Source organism: Ranitomeya imitator, chromosome 6, assembly GCF_032444005.1.
Source record: "Ranitomeya imitator isolate aRanImi1 chromosome 6, aRanImi1.pri, whole genome shotgun sequence".
Taxonomy (NCBI): domain Eukaryota; kingdom Metazoa; phylum Chordata; class Amphibia; order Anura; family Dendrobatidae; genus Ranitomeya; species Ranitomeya imitator.
The window spans coordinates 484,817,487-484,843,019 of NC_091287.1; the positions used below are offsets into that span (position 1 = coordinate 484,817,487).

The 25,533-nt window shown below is 42.7% G+C and overlaps 1 protein-coding gene across 2 annotated transcripts in view; it reads right to left on the reverse strand.

The window, feature by feature from the left end:
* The window catches only part of RUNX1T1 (RUNX1 partner transcriptional co-repressor 1), a 209,544-nt gene extending 184,407 nt beyond the window's left edge, over window positions 1-25,137 (reverse strand). The window contains exon 1 of one of the 2 annotated variants that reach the window (XM_069731601.1): window positions 24,645-25,137. In XM_069731601.1, the coding sequence (XP_069587702.1) occupies window positions 24,645-24,672 (28 nt within the window). In that variant the 5' untranslated portion in view covers window positions 24,673-25,137. The remainder of the gene's footprint in view (window positions 1-24,644) is intronic. The other variant, XM_069731606.1, reaches the window with a different exon arrangement.
* Between the last annotated feature and the right edge of the window lie 396 nt (window positions 25,138-25,533).

Below are 25,533 nucleotides of genomic sequence, written 5' to 3' on the forward strand. Positions count from 1 at the left end.
ATCCAGAAGCTCAGATCCAACACTGGAACATTGACAAGGAGCAAGGAAGACAGAATCAGGTGGAGTTAAATAACAAAGCAGCCAACGAGCTCACCAGAACACCTGAGGGAGGAAACTCAGAAGCTGCAGTACCACTTGTGACCACAGGAGTGAATTCAGCCACAGAATTCACAACAGCAGCCTTTCCCACTCCTCGCGACGCTCCGGTCCCGAGAATGCATTGTGGCAATGACCCCAGATGATGTAGCGGTCTCGCAAGACCGCTACATCATCACAGGTTATTGCCACAAGGCATTACTGGGAACGGAGCGTCGCGAGGAGCATCGCTAAAGGCCTGGACTGGATCCAGGGGCCGCCGGAAGGTGAGTATATAACTATTTTTTATTTTAATTCTTTTTTTTACAGGGATATGGTGCCCACATTGCTAAATACTATGTGGCTGTGCTATATACTACGTGGCTGTGTTATATACTACATGGGCTGTGTTATATACGGCATGGGCTGTGTTATGTACTGCATGGGCTGTGTTACTTAGTACATCACTGAGTTATATATTACGTGGGCTGGGTTATATACTGCGTGGGATGTGCTATATACTACGTGGGCTGTGTTATATACTGCGTGGGCTGTGCTATATACTAGGTGGGCTGTGCTATATACTGCATGAGCTATGTTATATACTACATGGGCTGTGTTATATACTTCGTGGCTGTGTTATATACTGCGTGGGCTGTGCTATATACTACATGGCTGTGTTATATACTATGTAGCTGTGCTATATACTACGTGGCTGTGCTATATACTACGTGACTGTGCTATATACTACGTGGGCTGTGTTATATGCTACGTGGGCTGTGAGACTCTTTCGCCTGGGGCCCTCAAAAACCTGGAGCTGGCCCTGGCTTCACCAATTGGTCGCGCCCGGCCAGCCGCGAACAATCAGCGACAGATGCAGTCCGGCCATGAATTGGCGCGGGATTTGAACCACGCTTCGCTAATTGGTCGCACCCGGATGGCTGAATCCTGTGTATTCATTGCATTATTCTGAAATCTTCATAAATAAACTACATACATATTCTATAATACCTGATGCGTTAGAATCGGGCCACCATCTAGTTATACATAAAACCCTTATAAAGTGAATTCATGTCAATGGGGCAATGCTGCAAAACCACTAACAAAACTATGGCGCAAGAACTTATGAACCAGCAACAAACATTGAAGAGGATGCAGTGCTCACATGAGCTTCATGGTTCCTTAAAATATCTTACTGCCAGCTAGACCCCCACCAATGTAATACACTAACGAAAAACCTTAAATTGTAAAAGCTGGATAAACTGTTTAGGCGTTCAAGTCCATATTCCTCTTGTTCCGGAGAAATTACAAACTCTGACCCAAGGCCCATCTTTCCGAATGGCTGTTTCTTTAATGGGAGTGATCCATTAGCCCCTCCATGATGCTGCATACAGCGCTTTATTCTGATTATCTAACATCCTGTCTGCCTTATCATCTACTTTAACTATCAGCAAATGCATGTCGGTTGTTAAAAATAAACGCTTTACAAAATTACAATGCAAGGCAAACGTAATGGCATCCACCATTAATGCTTAATAACTAATCTGTCTACTATAACCAGAAATCAGGATAAATAAATGATGAGCTCTCCATCGCAAATGCCATAGTGATATATGTATTTAATTTATGCTACTGTGTTCTAAAGACAATGTGGTATCATTAAATACGGAGAAATCTCTCAACAGTAAAGTCGTCCTGGGAAGAACGGTGAAAACACCATGAAAAGCTTTTGTTTTGTGTTCATCTTCTTTTTCATCTAATTTAATCTGCAATAGACGGTCCCTAGAGAACACGGGAAGAGAGAACCAATTATATCCAGAGGCTGGTTTCTCCAAAATGAAGGCATCTGTTCTATGCCAATGACTTCCACATGGAAGAAAAACAGAACTTTGAAGGCATCTGTGTTCATGGTTGAAGCTCACAGATCTTAGGGTGCATTGTAATTGCCCAGCTGCAAATATGATTTAGTCCATGTTCTCTCAGCTGATCCCAAAACCGAACGCAAATGGATGATGTGCCTTCAAAAGCCACACAGGCAAGTAAAATAATGGCTTCTGAACAAATGGAGTTCAAGGCTTCCCTAGAATTGGCCGGACGTTGAAATCAACAAAGCATCGAGGAGAAGCTGCGGTGTCTAATGATTTGGTACTCCCGTGTACTATACAAAAATAATAGATTCCAACATATAGTAGTATCTAGAACAATGCAGACACACAAGGTGTGAGGCACTGTAAGTAGTGACCCGTGAAGAGTAACAACATGGAGGTGGAGGTGCTACAAGGCCTTCAAAAGCCTTCAACTCTCATTATAAAGAGAATCATGTCACCTTATTAGTCCAAGCTATTAATCTTTATATATGAGGAACACTGTGACAAATCATGGTAATTTTTCTCACTTTCATCTCCAAAAGACTTTGGGAAGTCCCTCACCTTATCCAGACCTGGTTTCCTGTAAGAGATGTTACTTCCTTCATGTATCTTGCATACTGGCTTCCTTTTGAGACCACCACCCCTTAGGCTTTGAAGACCAATTTTCAAAGCAATTTTGCTTGATAATCTTAAAGATGTTTTATTATAAACACTGGAATGGTATTGCGCTATAATAAATTCTAATAGTTTCCCATATCTGACTTAATTATCTTAGTGGCTATTAGTATCCTAGTTAAAATTGATGGCTGCAGTCCATCAACTAGTGTAGCCTTATTGGAATATATGTAGTGGTAATTTGTTAGATGCAAAAATCCACAATGCTAATTTAGACAGATTCATAGCCTCCCAGACACGTTTCGCCTGAACAGGCTTCATCAGGGAGCTGAAGCTAGAGTTAAGGAAGAAACTAATGCATGATCCCATTTTTTCACATGTAGACTCAGTTAGTGAAAAAAGCACTCATCGGCACTGCCCCATTGAATAACATAGGTCCAAGTCCGGGACGATTTTTTTACAGACAGCACTCGGACCGAAAATAATAACTGCTTTTAGTGATCTCCTGTAGAATAAGATAAATCACTGATATGTGTATATATAAATGTAAACAAATATATATATATAAAAAATCTACATACTGTATATATAGTGTTTTATATGCCATGTAATGTTTATTATTTATCATATTGTGCTGTTTTATTAATTACTGTTTATTATTAAATGAAAAAATAACAGGACAAAAATGTTATCAAAATCATATTTTCCAATTAGATCTTTCTTTAACCCAAAAGATAGAGTATAAAATGTATCACTATTATCGGTATATAACCTTTGGATTATTCTGTGATATACTTACTTCAAATTCGCCTCCCAGAAAGATAAGTCAATGGGATGTTGTGCAGTTTCTGTCAATACCGACATTATTACTCAATAGGACGTGTACTATTATTATTATTATTATTTATTGTTATAGCGCCATTTATTCCATGGCGCTTTACATGTGAGGAGGGGTATACATAATAAAAACAAGTACAAATTTCAATACAAGTCATAACTGGTACAGGAGGAGAAGACCCTGCCCGCGAGGGCTCACTAACTAGATATAGTCCATTACCTTCCATCACAGCTGACAGTTGGGGCTGCAGTCCCACAATATGGTATATACAGAGTATAACCAGTAGGCATCAGCCCCCAGGTCACAGCCCATCACAATGTCAATGTTTACTAAATAACACCCTCTATTATCTGCCTTTTATCTGGTGAAGGACCCGCCTTAAGCCCCAAAAGTCCCTAAATGTAAAGGTAATTAGTGCTTCCAATAACCGGCAGGTATAATTATCACACTTCTCTATTTCCTTATCGTTACAGATGAGTTTTAAGAATTTATCTGCTTTCAAAAACAGTTTTTTTTTAGGCATACATGAAACCTGGGATATAAGTTGAACAATTACTTTTTACCATTAAGTCGCAGCAGAGTATCACCAATCTTACGTGACGTTTCCAGATAGCACACAGACAGTAAATATTTTAACTTTCTCTTTTTTAGGTCCTAAAAAAGAGAATTGTGATACTATATAAATTGATGTAAGTGAACGGGTCGTGCCTAAAAGGCCCAAATTTCTTAGATGACCCATGAAGACACCATCCAGATTCATAGTAGAGTATATCATAAGCTAATTTATTACTTTTTTTGATTAGAAAAGAGGCCATTGAGAAAAGAGATTTTGTCTCGTAATTTTTGTTTAAAAATATTATGTAAAAGAATAAAATGCAAAACACCAAAAAGAAACCTAAATATTGTAACAAAGCAAGATTTTGTGGATTTTCTTTTAAAGTATTATGTATATGTACAAAACAGAAAATGCAAAACACACACGAAAAAAAATATTGTAACAAAGCGACAAGATAATTGTTTTCTACTCCATAAAGTGCCATCATGGTGCTTCGACAATGATTCCATCTGCCTTTGTGGAGCGTTTTTTGCTTTCCATGCACGCGGTTGTAAGAGGGCAGTCGTAGTAATTCTATAGCTGTATTTGGGAATTTGACGCTCCGATAACATAAAATGTCAGTCAGCGGAAGGGAAGTTACACAAATAAATGCCCAACGTGCCATATAAAATATGCGAAATATGCCATCTGATTTATTGCTTGCATCTCTGCAGACGCTAATGGTATCTGAAGTGAAGCATTCAACCCCGCGGATCCTGCGCATTCTAATTGCAGAACACCATTTTTATCCACCAAGGATAAGTGATAAGAGCCAAAAATTCACATTAGGCAAAGGAATGTTAGAATAGAAAATTGATGTTTTTTGAAAACCACTTGCATTAACAAAAGATTACAGAGGCTCCTAAATTACAGGGTGTTTATTTTAGTGGTGGAGCTTCAATATTCATACTCAGGCAGATGTCGCGGTTTAACTAAACAGCTCTTCAAATCCTGAACAAATTGAAAAACACGGGGAAAAAAAACTGATTGCGCTCGGCTCTTCCCTCTTATCACTCGTCTTTTGTGAAATGACACCACTTGGCCTTCGGAAAATGTACACATGGCACCTGCTGAGCTGCTGAAAAACCTAACATTTAGGTGAGGGGACGGACAGTACCAACGTCCTTCACCTCGACGTCTTGGAGCACATCTGTCACCTACATGGAGAAGAGGTAGACGTATTGAGGATATCCGGGGTTAAATTTGTGAGCAGGCGGTAGGTATAACTTAAAGAGATTGTCCAGGTTTGGGATGAAAGTCTATGTGACTGTCGAATTCTGAATCCTCACTGCATGCTGTCAGGATTCTCTGGTGCCGGCAGTGAGAGTGGGCGATCAGGTGACCAAAAGTTTGCGATTTGCATAAAAGCAATCACATGCAGACTAGACGTGCACAGTCTCACTCAATTCACCTGTCTAGTCTGAATGTGGCCAGAAGTAGGCAAATCCAGCTGGCACCGGAGAATCCTGACAGTGAGGATTTAGAAATCTGCAGACTTTCACCTCAAACCTAGACATCCTCTTTAAGGATAGGAGTGACTCTTGTTAAAGAGGTTATCTAGTTCTTAAAAAAGTAATGGCTTATTCTTTGGGTACGTCATAAATATAGGATCAGAAAAGGTCCAATTCTAGACATCATCGGCTGTTTGGCTGTGGCGCTCCTGCAAGAATCATGTCCCCTGCGTAATTCTGTTTTAGTACTGACTCAACTTGGTACTGTATCTTTGTATCATTCAAGACAAAGCTCCCTCAAGCCCCATGACCTCCGGAAACGGCTGATGGGAAACCCACTGATCTTTTTATCGATGGGCTATCCTAAGAATAGGCCACAGGCTAACCGTTGCAGACGAATAAGGTAGTGTCATAATGTGCATTGTGTTCTGCATATTCCATATGACTTATGTCTGATGATATTAATAGGTTTGTTTTTTTTTTCTCAGCACAGGGGTAGAGTTGATGAGAGAGGTGCGCAGCAGGATTTAATATATGGTTACACTGATAAAACACCTAAACCTTCATCTTCGCGAAGCAAGGGCCAGAATTTTTTTTTGGCATTAGTCACCCCAAAAACCATAATGATTAGTTTTTAGGCCAAAATAAATCCTATTTGTCATTGGTAATTCTCCAGTGCCTTAGATGGAGGCTTTTTTTAGGAACAAGGACCAGTCGGAACTGAACCTCTATTCCCAACATCCCCATAACTACTGTTGCTTTAGTTTTGTTCTTTGCTTTATCACTGGACCGCTGCCATTGACATTCAGATTGAATTTTTTTTCCGCTGACCAGTTCAAAAAGCCCACATTTTTGAGAATGGTCATAATGTCCAAAAATACTTTCGGACAGTCAACTTATACGTGCAATAGTCGGGATAGGATGTAGATCTCCGCCTTCTACAGTAGCTGAACCTCACTGTCACATAACAGTAAACGCACATTCCCAAACATAGAAGCTCAGAGAACGCGGCCATAATTGGAGTAATTGTGCTCGTTACGATAACACACGAAGAATCACATTGTCTGCGGTGCTCAATTCCAAGCAAGTTGAAAAATATATAAACTGAAGTGGATCTGGCACCTTCCTACAATGCGATTCCAGCGGAACCATAACCTCTATGTTCTACTGTGAATTAAGATGTGACCCCTCACCCATTGTGTCTCCCAGTGTCGTCCTCTGTAACTTCTCCAACCTGAAGGAATAAATTACGTACATTAAAATAAGTGTCATCGCAGCCAGTCGTTCTGTAAATGCGAGTGGTTTATCATGTGCACTGGAGCAATGGAAGCCCTGAAATGTCAATATGTTCTGTTCACGGAAGAGAAATTATGGGACTTCATTGTCTTAACCTATTGATCCCTTGCACTCATCGAGACCACGCAATGTCTGGAAATAAAGCTCATGATGACATTATGTGCGCCTATGGATCATTGACAGAAATACTTTGTATCAAGAATGAAGTATTAGGGCCCTCACACAATGCCCTTTGTCCAAAGTTTGATGGTCCCGTTGGGGCTTATGTCTGAACTCCCCCATCAAAACAGGATTCGGGTGTATATGCCGATGGAGCCATTGACTATAATGGTGTCGATAGAGTCAACGTGCATCATTTTCGGGCATATATGCCTACCGGAGGTGAACAATCTGACGTAGTAGACAGCATGTACGTGTCCCCCTCCAGTAGGTGTATACAACCGAGAATGGTGCACGTCAGAACACACGTTGGCCTAATTATAGTCTACGGCCCCATTACGCCCGAATACCATTTTGCAGCTGCTGATCAACCGCAGCCTTTCAGCATTCTGTCTGAGCTGACATATGGATGGAATACTGAAGATCAGCGGCCTCTGATTGGCTGCAGCGTTCACGAGATTCGCCAATATTGTAAGAGGAGAGCATCAATTGTGTTTATTTTATATGGGGCATGGATGTGATTAATCAGGGGTTGTACAGTAATGGACAATTAAGGGTCTTAACTATAAGGGGTGCAGAAGGCACAGCAATAAATGACATGACACGTGGGGAGCACATTACAGATTTTGTATTTGGGCCCAGAAGCTTCAAGTTAACGCTTTAATTTCAAAAGTTCTGATTCTGTCCTATGCCGAATGAGAAAGGCCAATGGCACATGGTGGATAAGTGATAATTCATCCCCTGTATGTATACTGTATATATATAGCTTTGTAAAGTGAACGATCAGCAGATCGATCTCCAGATAAATAAATGATGGGATGAAGGAAGTCAGATCTGTGGTAAATCAGAGCTCGCAGCACCGTGTGACTCACTTCCTCCAGATAATAAAGTCCTGCTCGATTTTCTGTTTGAGTTAAGCGGTTCTCAGACCAGATCATAAATTTCCAGTGGTCTCAGCTCTGTTGTGCAGACTGACTAACTAACCCCAAATTCCCGATAAAGGCTCGACTAATCTCACTCCTGGAAGTGCTTTTGAGGAAAGAGGTGATGGCAGATAAAGTCAAGATGTACCCTGGAGCAGGCAGTATGACACACACCATGACACACACAGGCACAGAAACTGGAGCCTCACATACATAAACACACACAAACACACATACAAAAACACACATGTACACACTCACATACATGAACACACAAAAACACACACATGAACACACACACGTACACACTCACATACATAAACACAAACACGTACACACTCACATACATAAACACACACACGTACACACTCACATACATAAACACACACACGTACACACTCACATACATAAACACACACACGTACACACTCACATACATAAACACACACACGTACACACTCACATACATAAACACACACACGTACACACTCACATACATAAACACACACACGTACACACTCACATACATAAAAACACACACGTACAAACTCATACATAAACACACACAAACACACACATAAACACACACACGTACACACTCACATACATGAACACACACAAACACACACATAAACACACACACACGTACACACTCACATACATAAACACACACACACGTACACACTCACATACATAAACACATTTGCAAAACACACACATACAAAACAAACACATACACAAAAAACAGAAACATGCATACACACACAGAAACCCACACATACACACAGAAGCACACACACACAATCATGAACATACACATACACAGAAACACGTCCACACACTATATACTCAAAAAGACTCAGAGATTCACATACATCCTTTCTTGATGAACACATACAGGCACAAATACTGTATATCCATACAGCTAGTTAACACAAACCGTGATACATACACAAGCATGCATACACACATGCATGTACACTATATACACATGCAACCACATATTCTATGTGACACACACTATATTCTATCCTTATACACACAGAAACATACACAATTTACACAGTATACACACAGAGGCACAAACACGATATACTCATCATGCAAACATATACAATCTATAAAGGCATACACACAGACATGTACTGTATGTATATACATTATTACACAGACACACAGGCACATACACACACTGTATATGTATAGACACATACCAGCAAAAACATATATACAAAAAGCCAAACACGCAACATACACCAACTACTTATAAACTTACACAGCGCATATATAATAATTGCAAAAGACAAAACTATGCATTATGGCCTTTATGTAAATGGATGATATGGAAGACAGATATAAGACTGAGCAGTATGAACTCGATATAGGAAAGGTAAAGAGAGGTACAGTGTGGAGGTACAGTGCTGGGATGCAGTGTGGAGGTACAGTGCTGAGATACAGTGTGGAGGTACAGTGCTGAGATACAGTGCGGAGGTACACTACTGAGATACAGTATGGCGGTACAGTGCTGAGATACAGTGGGGAGGTACAGTGCTAAGATACAGTGTGGAGGTACAGTGCTGAGATACAGTGCGGAGGTACAGTACTGAGATACAGTATGGCGGTACAGTGCTGAGATACAGTGGGGAGGTACAGTGCTAAGATACAGTGGGGAGGTACAGTGCTGAGATACAGTGGGCAGGTACAGTGCTGAGATACAGTGGGCAGGTACAGTGTGGAGGTACAGTGCTGGGATGCAGTGTGGAGGTATAGTGCTGAGATACAGTGTGGCGGTAAAGTGCTGAGATACAGTGTGGAGGTACAGTGCTGATACAGTGTGGTGGTACAGTGCTGAGATACAGTGCGGAGGTACAGTGCTGAGATACAGTGCGGAGGTACAGTGCTGATACAGTGTGGCGGTACAGTGCTGAGATACAGTGTGGAGGTACAGTGCTGAGATACAGTGTGGAGGTACAGTGCTGAGATACAGTGTGGAAGTACAGTGCTGATACAGTGTGGCGGTACAGTGCTGAGATACAGTGTGGAGGTACAGTGCTGAGATACAGTGTGGAGGTACAGTGCTGAGATACAGTGTGGAGGTACAGTGCTGGGATACAGTGTGGAAGTACAGTGCTGAGATACAGTGTGGAGGTACAGTGCTGAGATACAGTGTGGAGGTACAGTGCTGAGATACAGTGTGGAGGTACAGTGCTGAGATACAGTGTGGAAGTACAGTGCTGATACAGTGTGGCGGTACAGTGCTGAGATACAGTGTGGAGGTACAGTGCTGAGATACAGTGTGGAGGTACAGTGCTGAGATACAGTGTGGAGGTACAGTGCTGGGATACAGTGTGGAGGTACAGTGCTGAGATACAGTGTGGAGGTACAGTGCTGGGATACAGTGTGGAGGTACAGTGCTGAGATACAGTGTGGAGGTACAGTGCTGAGATATAGTGTGGAGGTACAGTGCTGAGATACAGTGTGGAGGTACAGTAGCCTCTGTATTCCTGAGCAGCCTCTTCCCTTATCTGGAGCCGCTTGTCATCAGCACAGTGTGAGGCTGAGGAGACAGAAATGTGCTGCAGGCTGATTACAGTATCAGCAGGGCCACATGGAAGAGGGGAAGACAGAAGAGGAAGGTGTGCGCCACACAGGAGGACGGGGGAGGGGAGCGGAGAAACTGCCAAAGATTTAAGACAGTGATTCGGAAATATAAACAAAAAACGAGTAGTCTGGGCCTGGTGAGCAAACCTCATACATGCACATATATATCCCTATCACACTGTCCATTCCCCTCCAATACATACACATACAGATGTAGCAGAGCTGAGGGTCAGCGGCATTTCATTATAACTTGAGCATTTTATTTTCGGCCTGATACATTACTCTGTATCAGAGAATATGACCACATTTTGGCCACTTCCTTAAAGTTACATGAATTATTTAGAGAATCTATCATCCCATCAGGTTTCACGACTTCAAGCCTCATTTCTTATTTAAGGATCTGTCACAGATGCGGCCATTGTCGAAGAAACGGCCACACAAACAATAGAGTCGTACAAACAATACTTTATGCATATATATATATATATATATATATATATATATATACACACTGTGTTCCAAATTATTATGCAAATTGGATTTAAGTGTCATAAAGATTTAATTGTTTGTTTTGTTTTTCAAATAAACTTGTGGATTGTATTGTGTCTCAGGGCTCAATAGATCACTGAAATCAATGGTAAACACGTGTGATAATTAGTTTTCCAGGTGAATCTAATTAAAGGAAAACTACTTAAAAATGATGTTCCATATTATTAAGCAGGCCACAGGTTTCAAGCAATATGAGAAATAAAAAGGATCTCTCTGCTGCTGAAAAGCGTTAAATAGTGCAATGCCTTGGACAAGGTATGAAAACATTAGATACTTCACAAAAACTTTGTGATCATCGTACTGTGAAGAGATTTGTGACTGAAACAGAGCACAGACAGAGTTCATGCAGATAAAGGCATAATGAGGAAAGTTTCTGCCAGACAAATTCATTGGATTAAGAGAGCAGCTGCCAAAATACCATTACAAAGCAGCAAACAGTTATTTGAAGCTGCTGGTGCCTCTGGAGTCCCTCGAACCTCAAGGTGTAGGATCCTTCAAAGGCTTGCTGTGGTGCATAAACCTACTATTCTGCCACCCCTAAACAGTGTTCCCCAGAAACAGTTACAGTGGGCCCAGAAATACATGAAGACTAATTTTCAAACAGTCTTGTTTACTGATGGGTGTCGAGCAACCCTGGATGGTCCAGATGGATGGAGTAGTGGATGGTTGGTGGATTGCCACCATGTCGCAACAAGGCTGCGACGTCAGCAAGGAGGTGGAGAAATCATGTTTTGGGCCGGAATCATGGGGAAACAGCTGGTGGGGCCCTTTAAGGTTCCTGAAGGTGTGAAAATGACCTCTAAAGTAAATTGTGTTTCTGACTGACAACTTTCTTCCATGGTCTAAAAAGCAGAAACGTGCCTTCAGGAGCAAAATCATCTTCATGCATGACAATGCACCATCTCATGCTGCAAAGAATACCTCTGAGTCATTGGCTGCTATGGGCATAAAAGGAGATAAACTCATGGTGTGGCCACCATCTTCCCCTGACCTCAACCCTACAGATAACCTTTGGAGTATCATCAAGCAAAAGATCTATGAGGGTGGGAGGCCGTTCACATCAAAACAGCAGCTCTGGGAGGCTATTCTGACTTCATGCAAAGAAATACAAGCAGAAACTCTCCAAAAACTCACAAGTTCAATGGATGCAAGAATTGTGAAGGTGATATCAAAGAAGGGTCCTATGTTAACATGTTACTTGGCCTGTTAGGAGGTTTTGGAGTTAAATAGCTTTTTTGTTCGGTGAATGTGACCTCCTAATGCTGCAAACTCCACAAATGAGCATTTTCAGTTCTTTAAAACATATCAAATGTTTAGAAATTCTACTGCGCCTAATAATTTGTAACAATGCATTTTGAGGTTTTATTCATTTTGGAGATTATACTATTATCATTGGGAGGTTTCTTCAATAAAATTCGATGTATAATCTAACGTGTGATGACTTTTATTAGACTGACTGTCATTTGCACCGACCATTTAGGAAAATCCGAGAAAAATGTCATCTGCATAATAATTTGGAACACAGTGTATATTTATACACACTAGATGGTGGCCCGATTCTAACGCATCGAGTATTCCAGAATATGTATGTAGTTTATTTATGAAGATTTGCACGTAGTATATTGCACAGCCACATAGTATATAGCACAGTCACGTGGTATATTGCACAGCCACGTAGTATATTGCACAGCCACATAGTATATAGTACAGCCCACGCAGTGTATAACACAGCCACACAGTATATAACACAGCCCACGTAGTATATAACACAGGCCACGCAGTATATAACACAGCGCATGCAGTATATAACACAGCCCACGTAGTATATAACACAGCACACATAGAATATAACACAGCCCACATAGTATATAACACAGCCCACACAATATATAACACAGCCCACGCAGTATATAACACAGCCCACGCAGTATATAACACAGCCCACGCAGTATATAACACAGCCCACACAGTATATAGCACAGCCCATGTAGTATATAGCACAGCCCACGTAGTATATAACACAGCCCACGTAGTATATAACAGCCCCGTAGTATATAGCACAGCCCACACAGTATATAACACAGCCCACATAGTAAATAACGCAGCCCATGTAGTATATAACACAGCCCCGTAGTATATAGTGCAGCCCATGCAGTATATAACACAGCCCACGTAGTATATAGCACCGCCCATGCAGTATATAACACAGCCACATAGTATATAGCACCGCCCATGCAGTATATAACACAGCCACGTAGTATATTGCCCATTTTTTTATTATTACTTTTAACATAATATGTTTTTAATATTGATGCTGCATAGGTAGCATCAATAGTAAAAAGTTGGTCACACAGGGTTAATGGCAGCGTTAACGGACTGCTAAAACCCTATGTGGCCGCTGACTGGAGGGGAGTACGGAGAGGGCACTGACTGGAGGGGAGTAGGGAGGGGCCAATTTGTGGCTGGACTGTGCCTGTCGCTGATTGGTCGCTCACAGACAGCCGCGACCAATCAACGGCGCGAGATTTCCGCAACAGACAGACAGACAGACGGAAGTGGAACATAGACAATTAGGCTACTTTAACACTAGCGTCGGAATCTCCCCGTCGCAATGCATCGGGGAGAGATTCCGACGCTAGCGTTTAGCGCAGTGCACAACGGAGGCAGCGGATTCATTTCTCCGGCGCATCCGCTGCCCCATTGTGAGGTGCGGGGAGGTGGGGGCGGAGTTCCAGCCGCGCATGCGCGGTCGGAAAAAGCGGTCCGTCAGGAGCAAAAAACGTTACATGTAGCGTTTTTTGCTCCCGACGGTCGGCAGAAGCACGACGCATCCGTCGCTCGACGGATGCGACGTGTGGCAATCCGTCGCAAATGCGTCGTCATTACAAGTCTATGGGGAAAAAACGCATCCTGCAAGCACTTTTGCAAGATGCGTTTTTTTCTGCAAAACGACGCATTGTGACGGATTGCAGAAAACGCTAGTGTGAAAGTAGCCTTATATAGTAGGATGAACTTCTCTTTCTGTATGACAAATGACAAGGACCAAGCAATATTGGGCTCTGCTACATCTGTGCACACATTCCTGGGCTCACATGACCTCCAAGTATTAATGAAACATAAGCTGCCTGTATAATAAGAATGAAGATTCCAGTATATAATCCCCAGCAGCTCCTGCCGCTCTCCCAGCAGATGCTAAGAAATGTGCTGCTCCACGGTGTTTAATTTGTTTTATTAATTATTCAGGCTAATTACTGACATTGATTGTATATGACATTATATATACAAGGGGCAATGTGCAATGGAAATTCAGCCATGTGAGAGGGCAATGGTGCTTTGTGATCATCCTGACGATGGGGGTATTAATCCCTCATGTTCATACAATGATGAAACCTGTCATTTCTTTATGTTATTCTTATTATATACCAATCTATTCATCTTATGTTTATATATATATATATATATATATATATATATATATATATATATATATATATATATATATAGAATAGATAGATAGATAGATAGATAATAGATACTGTAGATATATAGATAATTGATAGATAATAGATAGACATAGCCACTAGCAGATGTAAACAATATGTACATGTATAAATTAAAATAGCTAAACAGATATATATATATATATATATACACACACACATATATTAGACAGATAGAAAGCCTTAGTGTGTGATTTCTCATCTATTCCATCTTCTCCACAATACTAGATCTGTTTCTATGATATGTTATTATCACTAATTAAAGGGACTCTGTCACCTGAATTTGGCGGAACCAGTTTTGGGTCATAGGGGCGGAGTTTTCAGATGTTTGATTCACCCTTTCCTTACCAGCTAGCTGCAATATTGGATTAAAGTTCATTCTCTGTCCTCCGTAGTACATGACTGCACAAGGTAAGATTGCTTTGCGCAGGTGTGTACTATGGAGGACAGAGAATGAACTTCAATCCAATATTGCAGCTAGCTGGTAAGGAAAGGGTGAATCAAACATCTGAAAACTGCGGGGGGGGGGGGGAGCAGGGGGGGGGGGTTTCTCACAAATCCAGCACTAATCCAATAATGTGGAGACAGGGGGGTGATAGCACTTCATACAATTGATCTATTTATCGACATATCTGTGACAGCAGCTGAGCAGATATTACAGATATCATCTCTGTGCTGAGATGATATTTATCAGACTGATACTACTGTGTTTAACAAATAAACTAATATTTCTCAACAAATAAAATATATCGATACCAACAAAGAAATATTGTGCACAGATAAAGCAGAGCTGAGTGCAGCTCTATAGGATTATATTGCTTGTTCTGATCGATAGGCAAGTGTCAAACTCTGGGCAATTCCAGGGCTGCAGTGCCAAGGGGCAGTGAGATGCAGTGTGAGGGCAGAGCTGTGCAGTGTGAGGGCAGAGCTGTGCAGTGTGAGGGCAGAGCTAGAGCTGTGCAGTGTGAGAGCAGAGCTGTGCAGTGTGAGGGCAGAGCTGTGCAGTGTGAGAGCAGAGCTGTGCAGTGTGAGGGCAGAGCTAGAGCTGTGCAGTGTGAGAGCAGAGCTGTGCAGTGTGAGGGCAGAGCTGTGCAGTGTGAGAGCAGAGCTGTGCAGTGTGAGGGCAGAGCTGTGCAGTGTGAGAGCAGAGCTGTGCAGTGTGAGGGCAGAGCTGTGCAGTGTGAGGGCAGAGCTGTGCAGTGTGAGAGCAGAGCTGTGCAGTGTGAGGGCAGAGCTGTGCAGTGTGAGGGCAGAGCTGTGCAGTGTGAGGGCAGAGCTGTGCAGTGTGAGAGCAGAGCTGTGCAGTGTGAGGGCAGAGCTGTGCAGTGTGAGAGCAGAGCTGTGCAGTGTGAGAGCAGAGCTGTGCAGTGTGAGGGCAGAGCTGTGCAGTGTGAGAGCAGAGCTGTGCAGTGTGAGGCCAGAGCTGTGCAGTGTGAGGGCAGAGCTGTGCAGTGTGAGGGCAGAGCTGTGCAGTGTGAGGGCAGAGCTGTGCAGTGTGAGGGCAGAGCTGTGCAGTGTGAGGGCAGAGATGTGCAGTGTGAGGGCAGAGCTGTGCAGTGTGAGGGCAGAGCTGTGCAGTGTGAGGGCAGAGCTGTGCAGTGTGAGGGCAGAGATGTGCAGTGTGAGGGCAGAGATGTGCAGTGTGAGAACAGAGCTGTGCAGTGTGAGGGCAGAGCTGTGCAGTGTGAGAGCAGAGCTGTGCAGTGTGAGGGCAGAGCTGTGCAGTGTGAGGGCAGAGCTGTGCAGTGTGAGGGCAGAGCTGTGCAGTGTGAGGGCAGAGCTGTGCAGTGTGAGAGCAGAGATGTGCAGTGTGAGGGCAGAGATGTGCAGTGTGAGGGCAGAGCTGTGCAGTGTGAGAGCAGAGATGTACAGTGTGAGGGCAGAGCTGTGCAGTGTGAGGGCAGAGCTGTGCAATGTGAGAGCAGAGCTGTGCAGTGTGAGGGCAGAGCTGTACAGTGTGAGGGCAGAGCTGTGCAGTGTGAGGGCAGAGCTCTGCAGTGTGAGGGCAGAGCTGTGCAGTGTGAGGGCAGAGCTGTGCAGTGTGAGGGCAGAGCTGTGCAGTGTGAGGGCAGAGCTGTGCAGTGTGAGGGCAGAGATGTGCAGTGTGAGAGCAGAGCTGTGCAGTGTGAGGGCAGAGCTGTGCAGTGTGAGGGCAGAGCTGTGCAGTGTGAGGGCAGAGCTGTGCAGTGTGAGGGCAGAGCTGTGCAGTGTGAGGGCAGAGCTGTGCAGTGTGAGGGCAGAGATGTACAGTGTGAGGGCAGAGCTGTGCAGTGTGAGGGCAGAGCTGTGCAATGTGAGAGCAGAGCTGTGCAGTGTGAGGGCAGAGCTGTACAGTGTGAGGGCAGAGCTGTGCAATGTGAGGGCAGAGATGTACAGTGTGAGGGCAGAGCTGTGCAGTGTGAGGGCAGAGATGTACAGTGTGAGGGCAGAGCTGTGCAGTGTGAGGGCAGAGCTGTGCAGTGTGAGGGCAGAGCTGTGCAGTGTGAGGTCAGAGCTGTGCAGTGTGAGGGCAGAGCTGTGCAGTGTGAGGGCAGAGATGTACAGTGTGAGGGCAGAGCTGTGCAGTGTGAGGGCAGAGCTGTGCAGTGTGAGAGCAGAGCTGTGCAGTGTGAGGTCAGAGCTGTGCAGTGTGAGGGCAGAGCTGTGCAGTGTGAGGGCAGAGCTGTGCAGTGTGAGGGCAGAGCTGTGCAGTGTGAGGGCAGAGCTGTGCAGTGTGAGGGCAGAGATGTACAGTGTGAGGGCAGAGCTGTGCAGTGTGAGGGCAGAGCTGTGCAGTGTGAGGGCAGAGCTGTGCAGTGTGAGGGCAGAGCTGTGCAGTGTGAGGGCAGAGCTGTGCAGTGTGAGGGCAGAGCTGTACAGTGTGAGGGCAGAGCTGTGCAGTGTGAGGGCAGAGCTGTGCAGTGTGGGGGCAGAGATGTACAGTGTGAGGGCAGAGCTGTGCAGTGTGAGAGCAGAGCTGTGCAGTGTGAGGGCAGAGCTGTGCAGTGTGAGGGCAGAGCTGTGCAGTGTGAGGGCAGAGCTGTGCAGTGTGAGGGCAGAGCTGACCAGTGTGAGGGCAGAGCTGTGCAGTGTGAGGGCAGAGCTGTGCAGTGTGGGGGCAGAGATGTGCAGTGTGAGGGCAGAGCTGTGCAGTGTGAGGGCAGAGCTGTGCAGTGTGAGGGCAGAGCTGTGCAGTGTGAGGGCAGAGCTGTGCAGTGTGAGGTCAGAGCTGTGCAGTGTGAGGGCAGAGCTGTGCAGTGTGAGGGCAGAGCTGTGCAGTGTGAGGGCAGAGCTGTGCAGTGTGAGGGCAGAGCTGTGCAGTGTGAGGGCAGAGCTGTGCAGTGTGAGGTCAGAGCTGTGCAGTGTGAGGGCAGAGCTGTGCAGTGTGAGGGCAGAGCTGTGCAGTGTGAGGGCAGAGCTGTGCAGTGTGAGAGCAGAGCTGTGCAGTGTGAGGGCAGAGCTGTGCAGTGTGAGGGCAGAGCTGTGCAGTGTGAGAGCAGAGCTGTGCAGTGTGAGGGCAGAGCTGTGCATTGTGAGGGCAGAGCTGTGCAGTGTGAGGGCAGAGCTGTGCAGTGTGAGGGCAGAGCTGTACAGTGTGAGGGCAGAGCTGTGCAGTGTGAGGGCAGAGCTGTGCAGTGTGAGGGCAGAGCTGTGCAGTGTGAGGGCAGAGCTGTGCAGTGTGAGGGCAGAGCTGTGCAGTGTGAGGGCAGAGCTGTACAGTGTGAGGGCAGAGCTGTGCAGTGTGAGGGCAGAGCTGTGCAGTGTGGGGGCAGAGATGTACAGTGTGAGGGCAGAGCTGTGCAGTGTGAGGGCAGAGCTGTGCAGTGTGAGGGCAGAGCTGTGCAGTGTGAGGGCAGAGCTGTGCAGTGTGAGGGCAGAGATGTGCAGTGTGAGGGCAGAGATGTGCAGTGCACCTTGTGATAATGTGAGAAATGCAGCAGATGACAAACACAGCTCTCATCTTCATTATTCTCATATCTACTGTACACAGATGTCCTGGCCATTCATGTCACTGTGTATCTATCTATCTATTATCTATCTTTTATCTATCTGTCTATTCCATATCTATCTAGCAAATATTTCTTTATGTATATGTTTAATATAAAATGTGTATCTGTTACCTGCATATGTGTGTATACTTATTGTCCATCTACTTACATATTGTTCTAGATATATCAGATGTATTTAATATATACAGTATATGGATATACTTGTGTGTATATATGTATATATACTGTATATATATATGTGTGTGTGTGTGTATTTCACTCTATACACCTGTATCACATTTTGTACACTATTTAAAAATAATTCAGATCACTATATATATATATACAGTGGGGCACAAAAGTATTTAGTCAGTCAGCAATAGTGCAAGTTCCACCACTTAAAAAGATGAGAGGCGTCTGTAATTTACATCATAGGTAGACCTCAACTATGGGAGACAAACTGAGAAAAAAAAATCCAGAAAATCACATTGTCTGTTTTTTTATCATTTTTTTTGCATATTATGGTGGAAAATAAGTATTTGGTCAGAAACAAACAATCAAGATTTCTGGCTCTCACAGACCTGTAACTTCTTCTTTAAGAGTCTCCTCTTTCCTCCACTCATTACCTGTAGTAATGGCACCTGTTTAAACTTGTTATCAGTATAAAAAGACAAGTGTGCACACCCTCAAACAGTCTGACTCCAAACTCCACTATGGTGAAGACCAAAGAGCTGTCAAAGGACACCAGAAACAAAATTGTAGCCCTGCACCAGGCTGGGAAGACTGAATCTGCAATAGCCAACCAGCTTGGAGTGAAGAAATCAACAGTGGGAGCAATAATTAGAAAATGGAAGGCATACAAGACCACCGATAATCTCCCTCGATCTTGGGCTCCACGCAAAATCCCACCCCGTGGGGTCAGAATGATCACAAGAACGGTGAGCAAAAATCCCAGAACCACGCGGGGGGACCTAGTGAATGAACTGCAGAGAGCTGGGACCAATGTAACAAGGCCTACCATAAGTAACATACTACGCCACCATGGACTCAGATCCTGCAGTGCCAGACGTGTCCCACTGCTTAAGCCAGTACATGTCCGGGCCCGTCTGAAGTTTGCTAGAGAGCATTTGGATGATCCAGAGGAGTTTTGGGAGAATGTCCTATGGTCTGATGAAACCAAACTGGAACTGTTTGGTAGAAACACAACTTTTCGTGTTTGGAGGAAAAAGAATACTGAGTTGCATCCATCAAACACCATACCTACTGTAAAGCATGGTGGTGGAAACATCATGCTTTGGGGCTGTTTCTTTGCAAAGGGGCCAGGACGACTGATCCGGGTACATGAAAGAATGAATGGGGCCATGTATCGTGAGATTTTGAGTGCAAACCTCCTTCCATCAGCAAGGGCATTGAAGATGAAACATGGCTGGGTCTTTCAACATGACAATGATCCAAAGCACACCGCCAGGGCAACGAAGGAGTGGCTTTGTAAGAAGCATTTCAAGGTCCTGGAGTGGCCTAGCCAGTCTCCAGATCTCAACCCTATAGAAAACCTTTGGAGGGAGTTGAAAGTCTGTGTTGCCAAGCGAAAAGCCAAAAACATCACTGCTCTAGAGGAGATCTGCATGGAGGAATGGGCCAACATACCAACAACAGTGTGTGGCAACCTTATGAAGACTTACAGAAAACGTTTGACCTCTGTCATTGCCAACAAAGGATATATTACAAAGTATTGAGATGAAATTTTGTTTCTGACCAAATACTTATTTTCCACCATAATATGCAAATAAAATGTTAAAAAAACAGACAATGTGATTTTCTGGATTTTTTTTTCTCAGTTTGTCTCCCATAGTTGAGGTCTACCTATGATGTAAATTACAGACGCCTCTCATCTTTTTAAGTGGTGGAACTTGCACTATTGCTGACTGACTAAATACTTTTTTGCCCCACTGTATATATTAGTTATATATATATATATATATATATACATGTATTCTTCATCCAATAACTATGCACATTTTTATGAATAGTTTTAAGTTAAGCATTTAAATAAATAGAATATGAATCTGTAGACAATCTTCTTTCATTTTTTTTAATGAACACTAGTTTGTTTTTTTCAGAGCTTGACTTCTGTTGTTTTTCCTACAAGGTCATACATGTGCCATCCATTATACCAAATTGTATTAGACGCACCATGTAGACGTCACATCTACAGTTAGCTACAATAACAGCTACTGAGAAATCTAAAGTGTTTGGAGTTTTTAGTTTATTTTTAACTACATTATTAATTTATTACATTTTGTAGAAATATATTAATATTTTTTTCCTATATTGATCGACCTATATACAGTTTGTAATCAATATATAAGATTGCAAATAACTATGTTATTCAATCCAGTTATGGACAAATAGACACATGTTATTGACTGTTTAATGGTAGGGATAGATAGATAGATAGATAGATAGATAGATAGATAGATAGATAGATAGATAGATAAGATAGATAATAGATGATAGATAGATATGAGATAGATAATAGATGATATAGATAATATAGACAGATAAGATAGATAATAGATAGATGGATAATAGATAGAGAGATGATAGATAGATATGAGATATATAGATAATATAGATAAATAGAAGGAATGAGATAGATAGATAGACAGATATATAGATAGATAGATAGATAGATATTAGATAGATAGATATTAGATAGATAGATATTAGATAGATAGATAGATATTAGATAGATACATAGATAGATATTAGATAGATAGATATTAGATAGATAGATATTAGATAGATAGATAGATAATAATAGATAGATAGAAGGAATGAGATAGATAGATAGATAGATGATAGATAGATAAGATAGATAGATGATAGATAGATAAGATAGATAGATAGATAGATAGATAGATAGATATATACATAGATAGATAGATAGATATTAGATAGATAGATAGATAGATAGATAGATATTAGATAGATAGATATTAGATAGATACATAGATAGATATTAGATAGATACATAGATAGATATTAGATAGATAGATATTAGATAGATAGATAATAATAGATAGATAGAAGGAATGAGATAGATAGATAGATAGATGATAGATAGATAGATAGATAGATAGATAATTCTATGTATGTTCTTTAGATGTCTGTAGATATGTATATATAATATGATTTAGTGTTCTGGTGAGCAGCATATTACTGTGGACAGAGTGTGACTTGGTGCTTGCAGTGATGATGATGATGATGATGATGATGATGATGAGCCCCAGCATTTGCTGGATGAGGGAGTCAGACCTGAGTGTGAGAACAGAGCCACAGTCCCCAGATCACCTCCACAGCACAGGACACATGACAGCTTCCCACACCACACAATATACACTCCGCTATCTACTGTTATCATCAGCTGCTTCTTTAATTGGAAAAGAGACATCATTAAAAGGTGCAGATAGCTGCCAAGTGCACTGTCCTGATAAACCCCCTCCACAATGGCCGGCTATCTCACAGAGGCAAACAATGGCTGTCACATCACTGTACCAGGTGGCACTAGAAAACCACATGCATCTATCTGCAACTAAAAGATGAGGAGCAAAGAATATTACAACTATGTGGAGAAGCATCAACTTCATCTGAGCAATAATACTAAAGATTTATGCTAAATTCTGCTTCTTCTTCTTCTTTTTACTATTACTATTATTTTTATTATCATTATTATCATCCTTCTTATTATTATCATCCTTATTCTTTTTCTTCTTATTATTATTAATAATAATCATGCTATGTGCGGCACAGTGTCAAAATAATAATAATAATAATAATAATAATAATAATAACACTATATAGAGGACAGTGTCAAAAGTAAAATAATATTTATAATAATATTAATAATAATTTGAAGAAGAAGAAGAAATTGGTGGAGAAAGGTTGAACTTGATGCATCTATGTAACCATATATCTTTATGTAACTGTGTAAGAAAACAATGATATTATATACAGCATAGTGTCAAAACCATAATGATAATACTAATAATGATGATGATGATGATGCTCATGTTATATACAGTGGCAAAAACTAAAAACTTTGGATTTCACCTCTCTCTATATAGCATAATGTTAAATCATGCTGGGACTTATGGTTCTACAACAAAAAAAGCTGACTGTAGAATGACCTGTAACCCTGTAGGTGACACAGTGTCCAGCCTTCAGTCACCAGTGTTCCCAGGTCCAGGCTGTAGGTGACCCATTGATAGTGTTGCAGCCCTGGATGGAGCATTCATCACAATGTACAGACTCTGGCCTCAGCTCGATTAGTAAAATGATCCGGTGTAATCACATCTAGGAGCTGCCACTGTCCATATGTCTGTCCATGAGGAGCATCTGCACCCACAACATACACATTTCCCCAGCACATTGCAGCTACAGACCTGAAGGATCATTTCCTGGAAAGGTTTGCTGGAGCCTGAAAAACCCTGGAGGAAGCTGCCTGCGCTTCCTAAGGAAACTCTGGCTGACATTGTGTGTCCCACCAGGAAGCAGCAGAGCCCACTATAGCCCCCCAGAGCGGCTCTGCTTATCTCTGGCCAGATGCCGGCTCATCTCCACCCAGGATGAAAGGCTCCGGCCACAATATAGGGACAGAGGCCACTGTCAGCCCATTATCCCAGGCTGCAGGTACATTCATCAGGGGCATCAAGTGGCCAAGAAGTGGGAGCCCGCACTGATCACCACCACTGTGGGGGGAGGATACACTGTGGGGCAATGTGACCCACTCACTGCAGACCTGTCCTCAATACATCCTGCTCTTATGGTGTGGGAGAATATCAGCCATTCACACTGTGCAGTCAGGACATCTGTATATGGAGAGTGAGCAGCTCCTGCTTTATGTCACCAGCCTGCACCGTGGCGCACATACAGTATGTATACAGCAGAGGAGGCAGAGATGGACATACATGGAGCATTCACTCTCAGATTGTCTATATATATATATATATATATATATATATATATATATACATAAAATGTGGAGTACAGTTATTGCTCTCTCTCTATATACATTAACTGTACAACATATATGTGTATCCATATATACATGTGTATATATATATATACACAATGTGGAGTACAGTTACTGCTATATATATATATATATATATATATATATATATATATATATAAATATGTACATATATATATATACATATACACAGATAGTATTAACTGTATAACGCACACACACACATATATATATACATATATAAAATGTGGAGTACAGTTATTGCTCTCTCTCCATATGCATTAACTGTACAACATATATGTGTATCCATATATACATGTGTATATATATATATATATATGTATATATACACAATGTGGAGTACAGTTACTGCTATATATATATATATATATATATATATATATACATATATATAAATATATACATATATATATATACACAGATAGTATTAACTGTATAACACACACACACATACATATTATCCATTTATATATGTACAAATATATATACACAGATAGTGTTAACTGTATAACACATATATATGCATGTATACATATATACAGGTGTATATATAATGTGGTATGCGGTCATTGCTGTCTATGTCTCTCTCTATATGTATGAATATTGCACTAACTGTATGCCCCATTACAGTATATGCTTCTGTACAATCCCCCAGTATTATATTCTTCTATTCCAGATCTGCAGTCAGTCCAGGCATCATATATCCACTATAAGTTTTATGAAGAAGTCTTTGTTCTATAACTAGAAGCTGAACCCCCTTAGGTCCCACACAGGGATGCCAAGGAAAATATTATTAGTCCATACAATAGAAAATACTCTCCATAAGGTATCAATGTAGGTCACTATACAAAGCCCCCTGATTCCAGCACACATAATCAATGATGACTGATCTCCATACTTTGCACAAACCCATTGCTATAAATACAGAATACTGTGCACATCGCCTACAAATCATCATCACCAAAGAGCTAAAACTTGGAGACCCTACAAACCTCAGATGCAGATGATCCCCCTAAAATATGAATGTAGTGCATTTGTATAACCAGCAGCACTGCCATGGCCACACACCCTCCATCCCTGGAGGAACCAGGTAGAAGAGGTCCCAGGTCCACCAGCTGACTGAGAAGCTCTGGGACATGATGCTACTTACACTGGAAGGGGCTTGAAATTCCCACCATTCGCCACAGGCTTGTACAGTAACTGCAAATAAAAGTTCCTGTAGTCTGATGTGAAGAGGCTGGAGGAGCAGAAGTGCAGAAGTAATATTAATAACCAAGAAGAGGAGGAGGAGGAGGAATGCTGCAAGTCCAGAGGATCCAAGTCCGAACTCAGGGAAGAACTCCAGCTGCCCACAGCTCCTCAGGACGGAGGCAGGGGGTGGGGAAGACTGGGGGGCTGACAGGACCCTGGTGCTGTAGACAAGAGTGGTCTGGAGAAGTCAAGGCTTGCTGCTGCTGTCACTGGTGGTCTGCAGAGGGGCAGCAGTGGTGTGTGGGTCTGTCATGGAGGAGGCAGGAGCCTGATCTGCTCTGATCTCCAGCATAAGGCTGCAATCTCGTCCTCTCCTCCTCCTCCTCCTCCTCCTCCTTCTCCTCTATGTTTATTTCTCTTGCTCTCCCTGCACAGTCAGGCAGCACACTGGCAGCAGACAGCCAGGCTCAGCTACCCAGGTGCAGGGTGGGAGGGCTCCAGCAGTGGGAGGTGGTCGAGGTAGCAGACATCTGTGTCTTGCACAGGTCACAGGGGGTCAAGTAATGGTAACAATGGGGAGAGCACATTGCCAGCTTTATCCTCACACTCTCCTCTCAGACCTGGTGGACTTGTACCATGTTCCCAAGCTGCCTGCCCTGCAGTAACCCAGGAGCAGCACTTTCCCCGGCCATCTGGATGCTGGGACTCATCACTGTGCAGACAGGGCACTCTCATCCCGGCCTCTCTCACACGTCTCCTCTAATCCCCTTCTGTTACTTCATTTTTTTTCAGTCTGTTTGTTTTTGAATTAAGTAATGGTTGTGCAGAACACAAAGAGGTGTAACTGC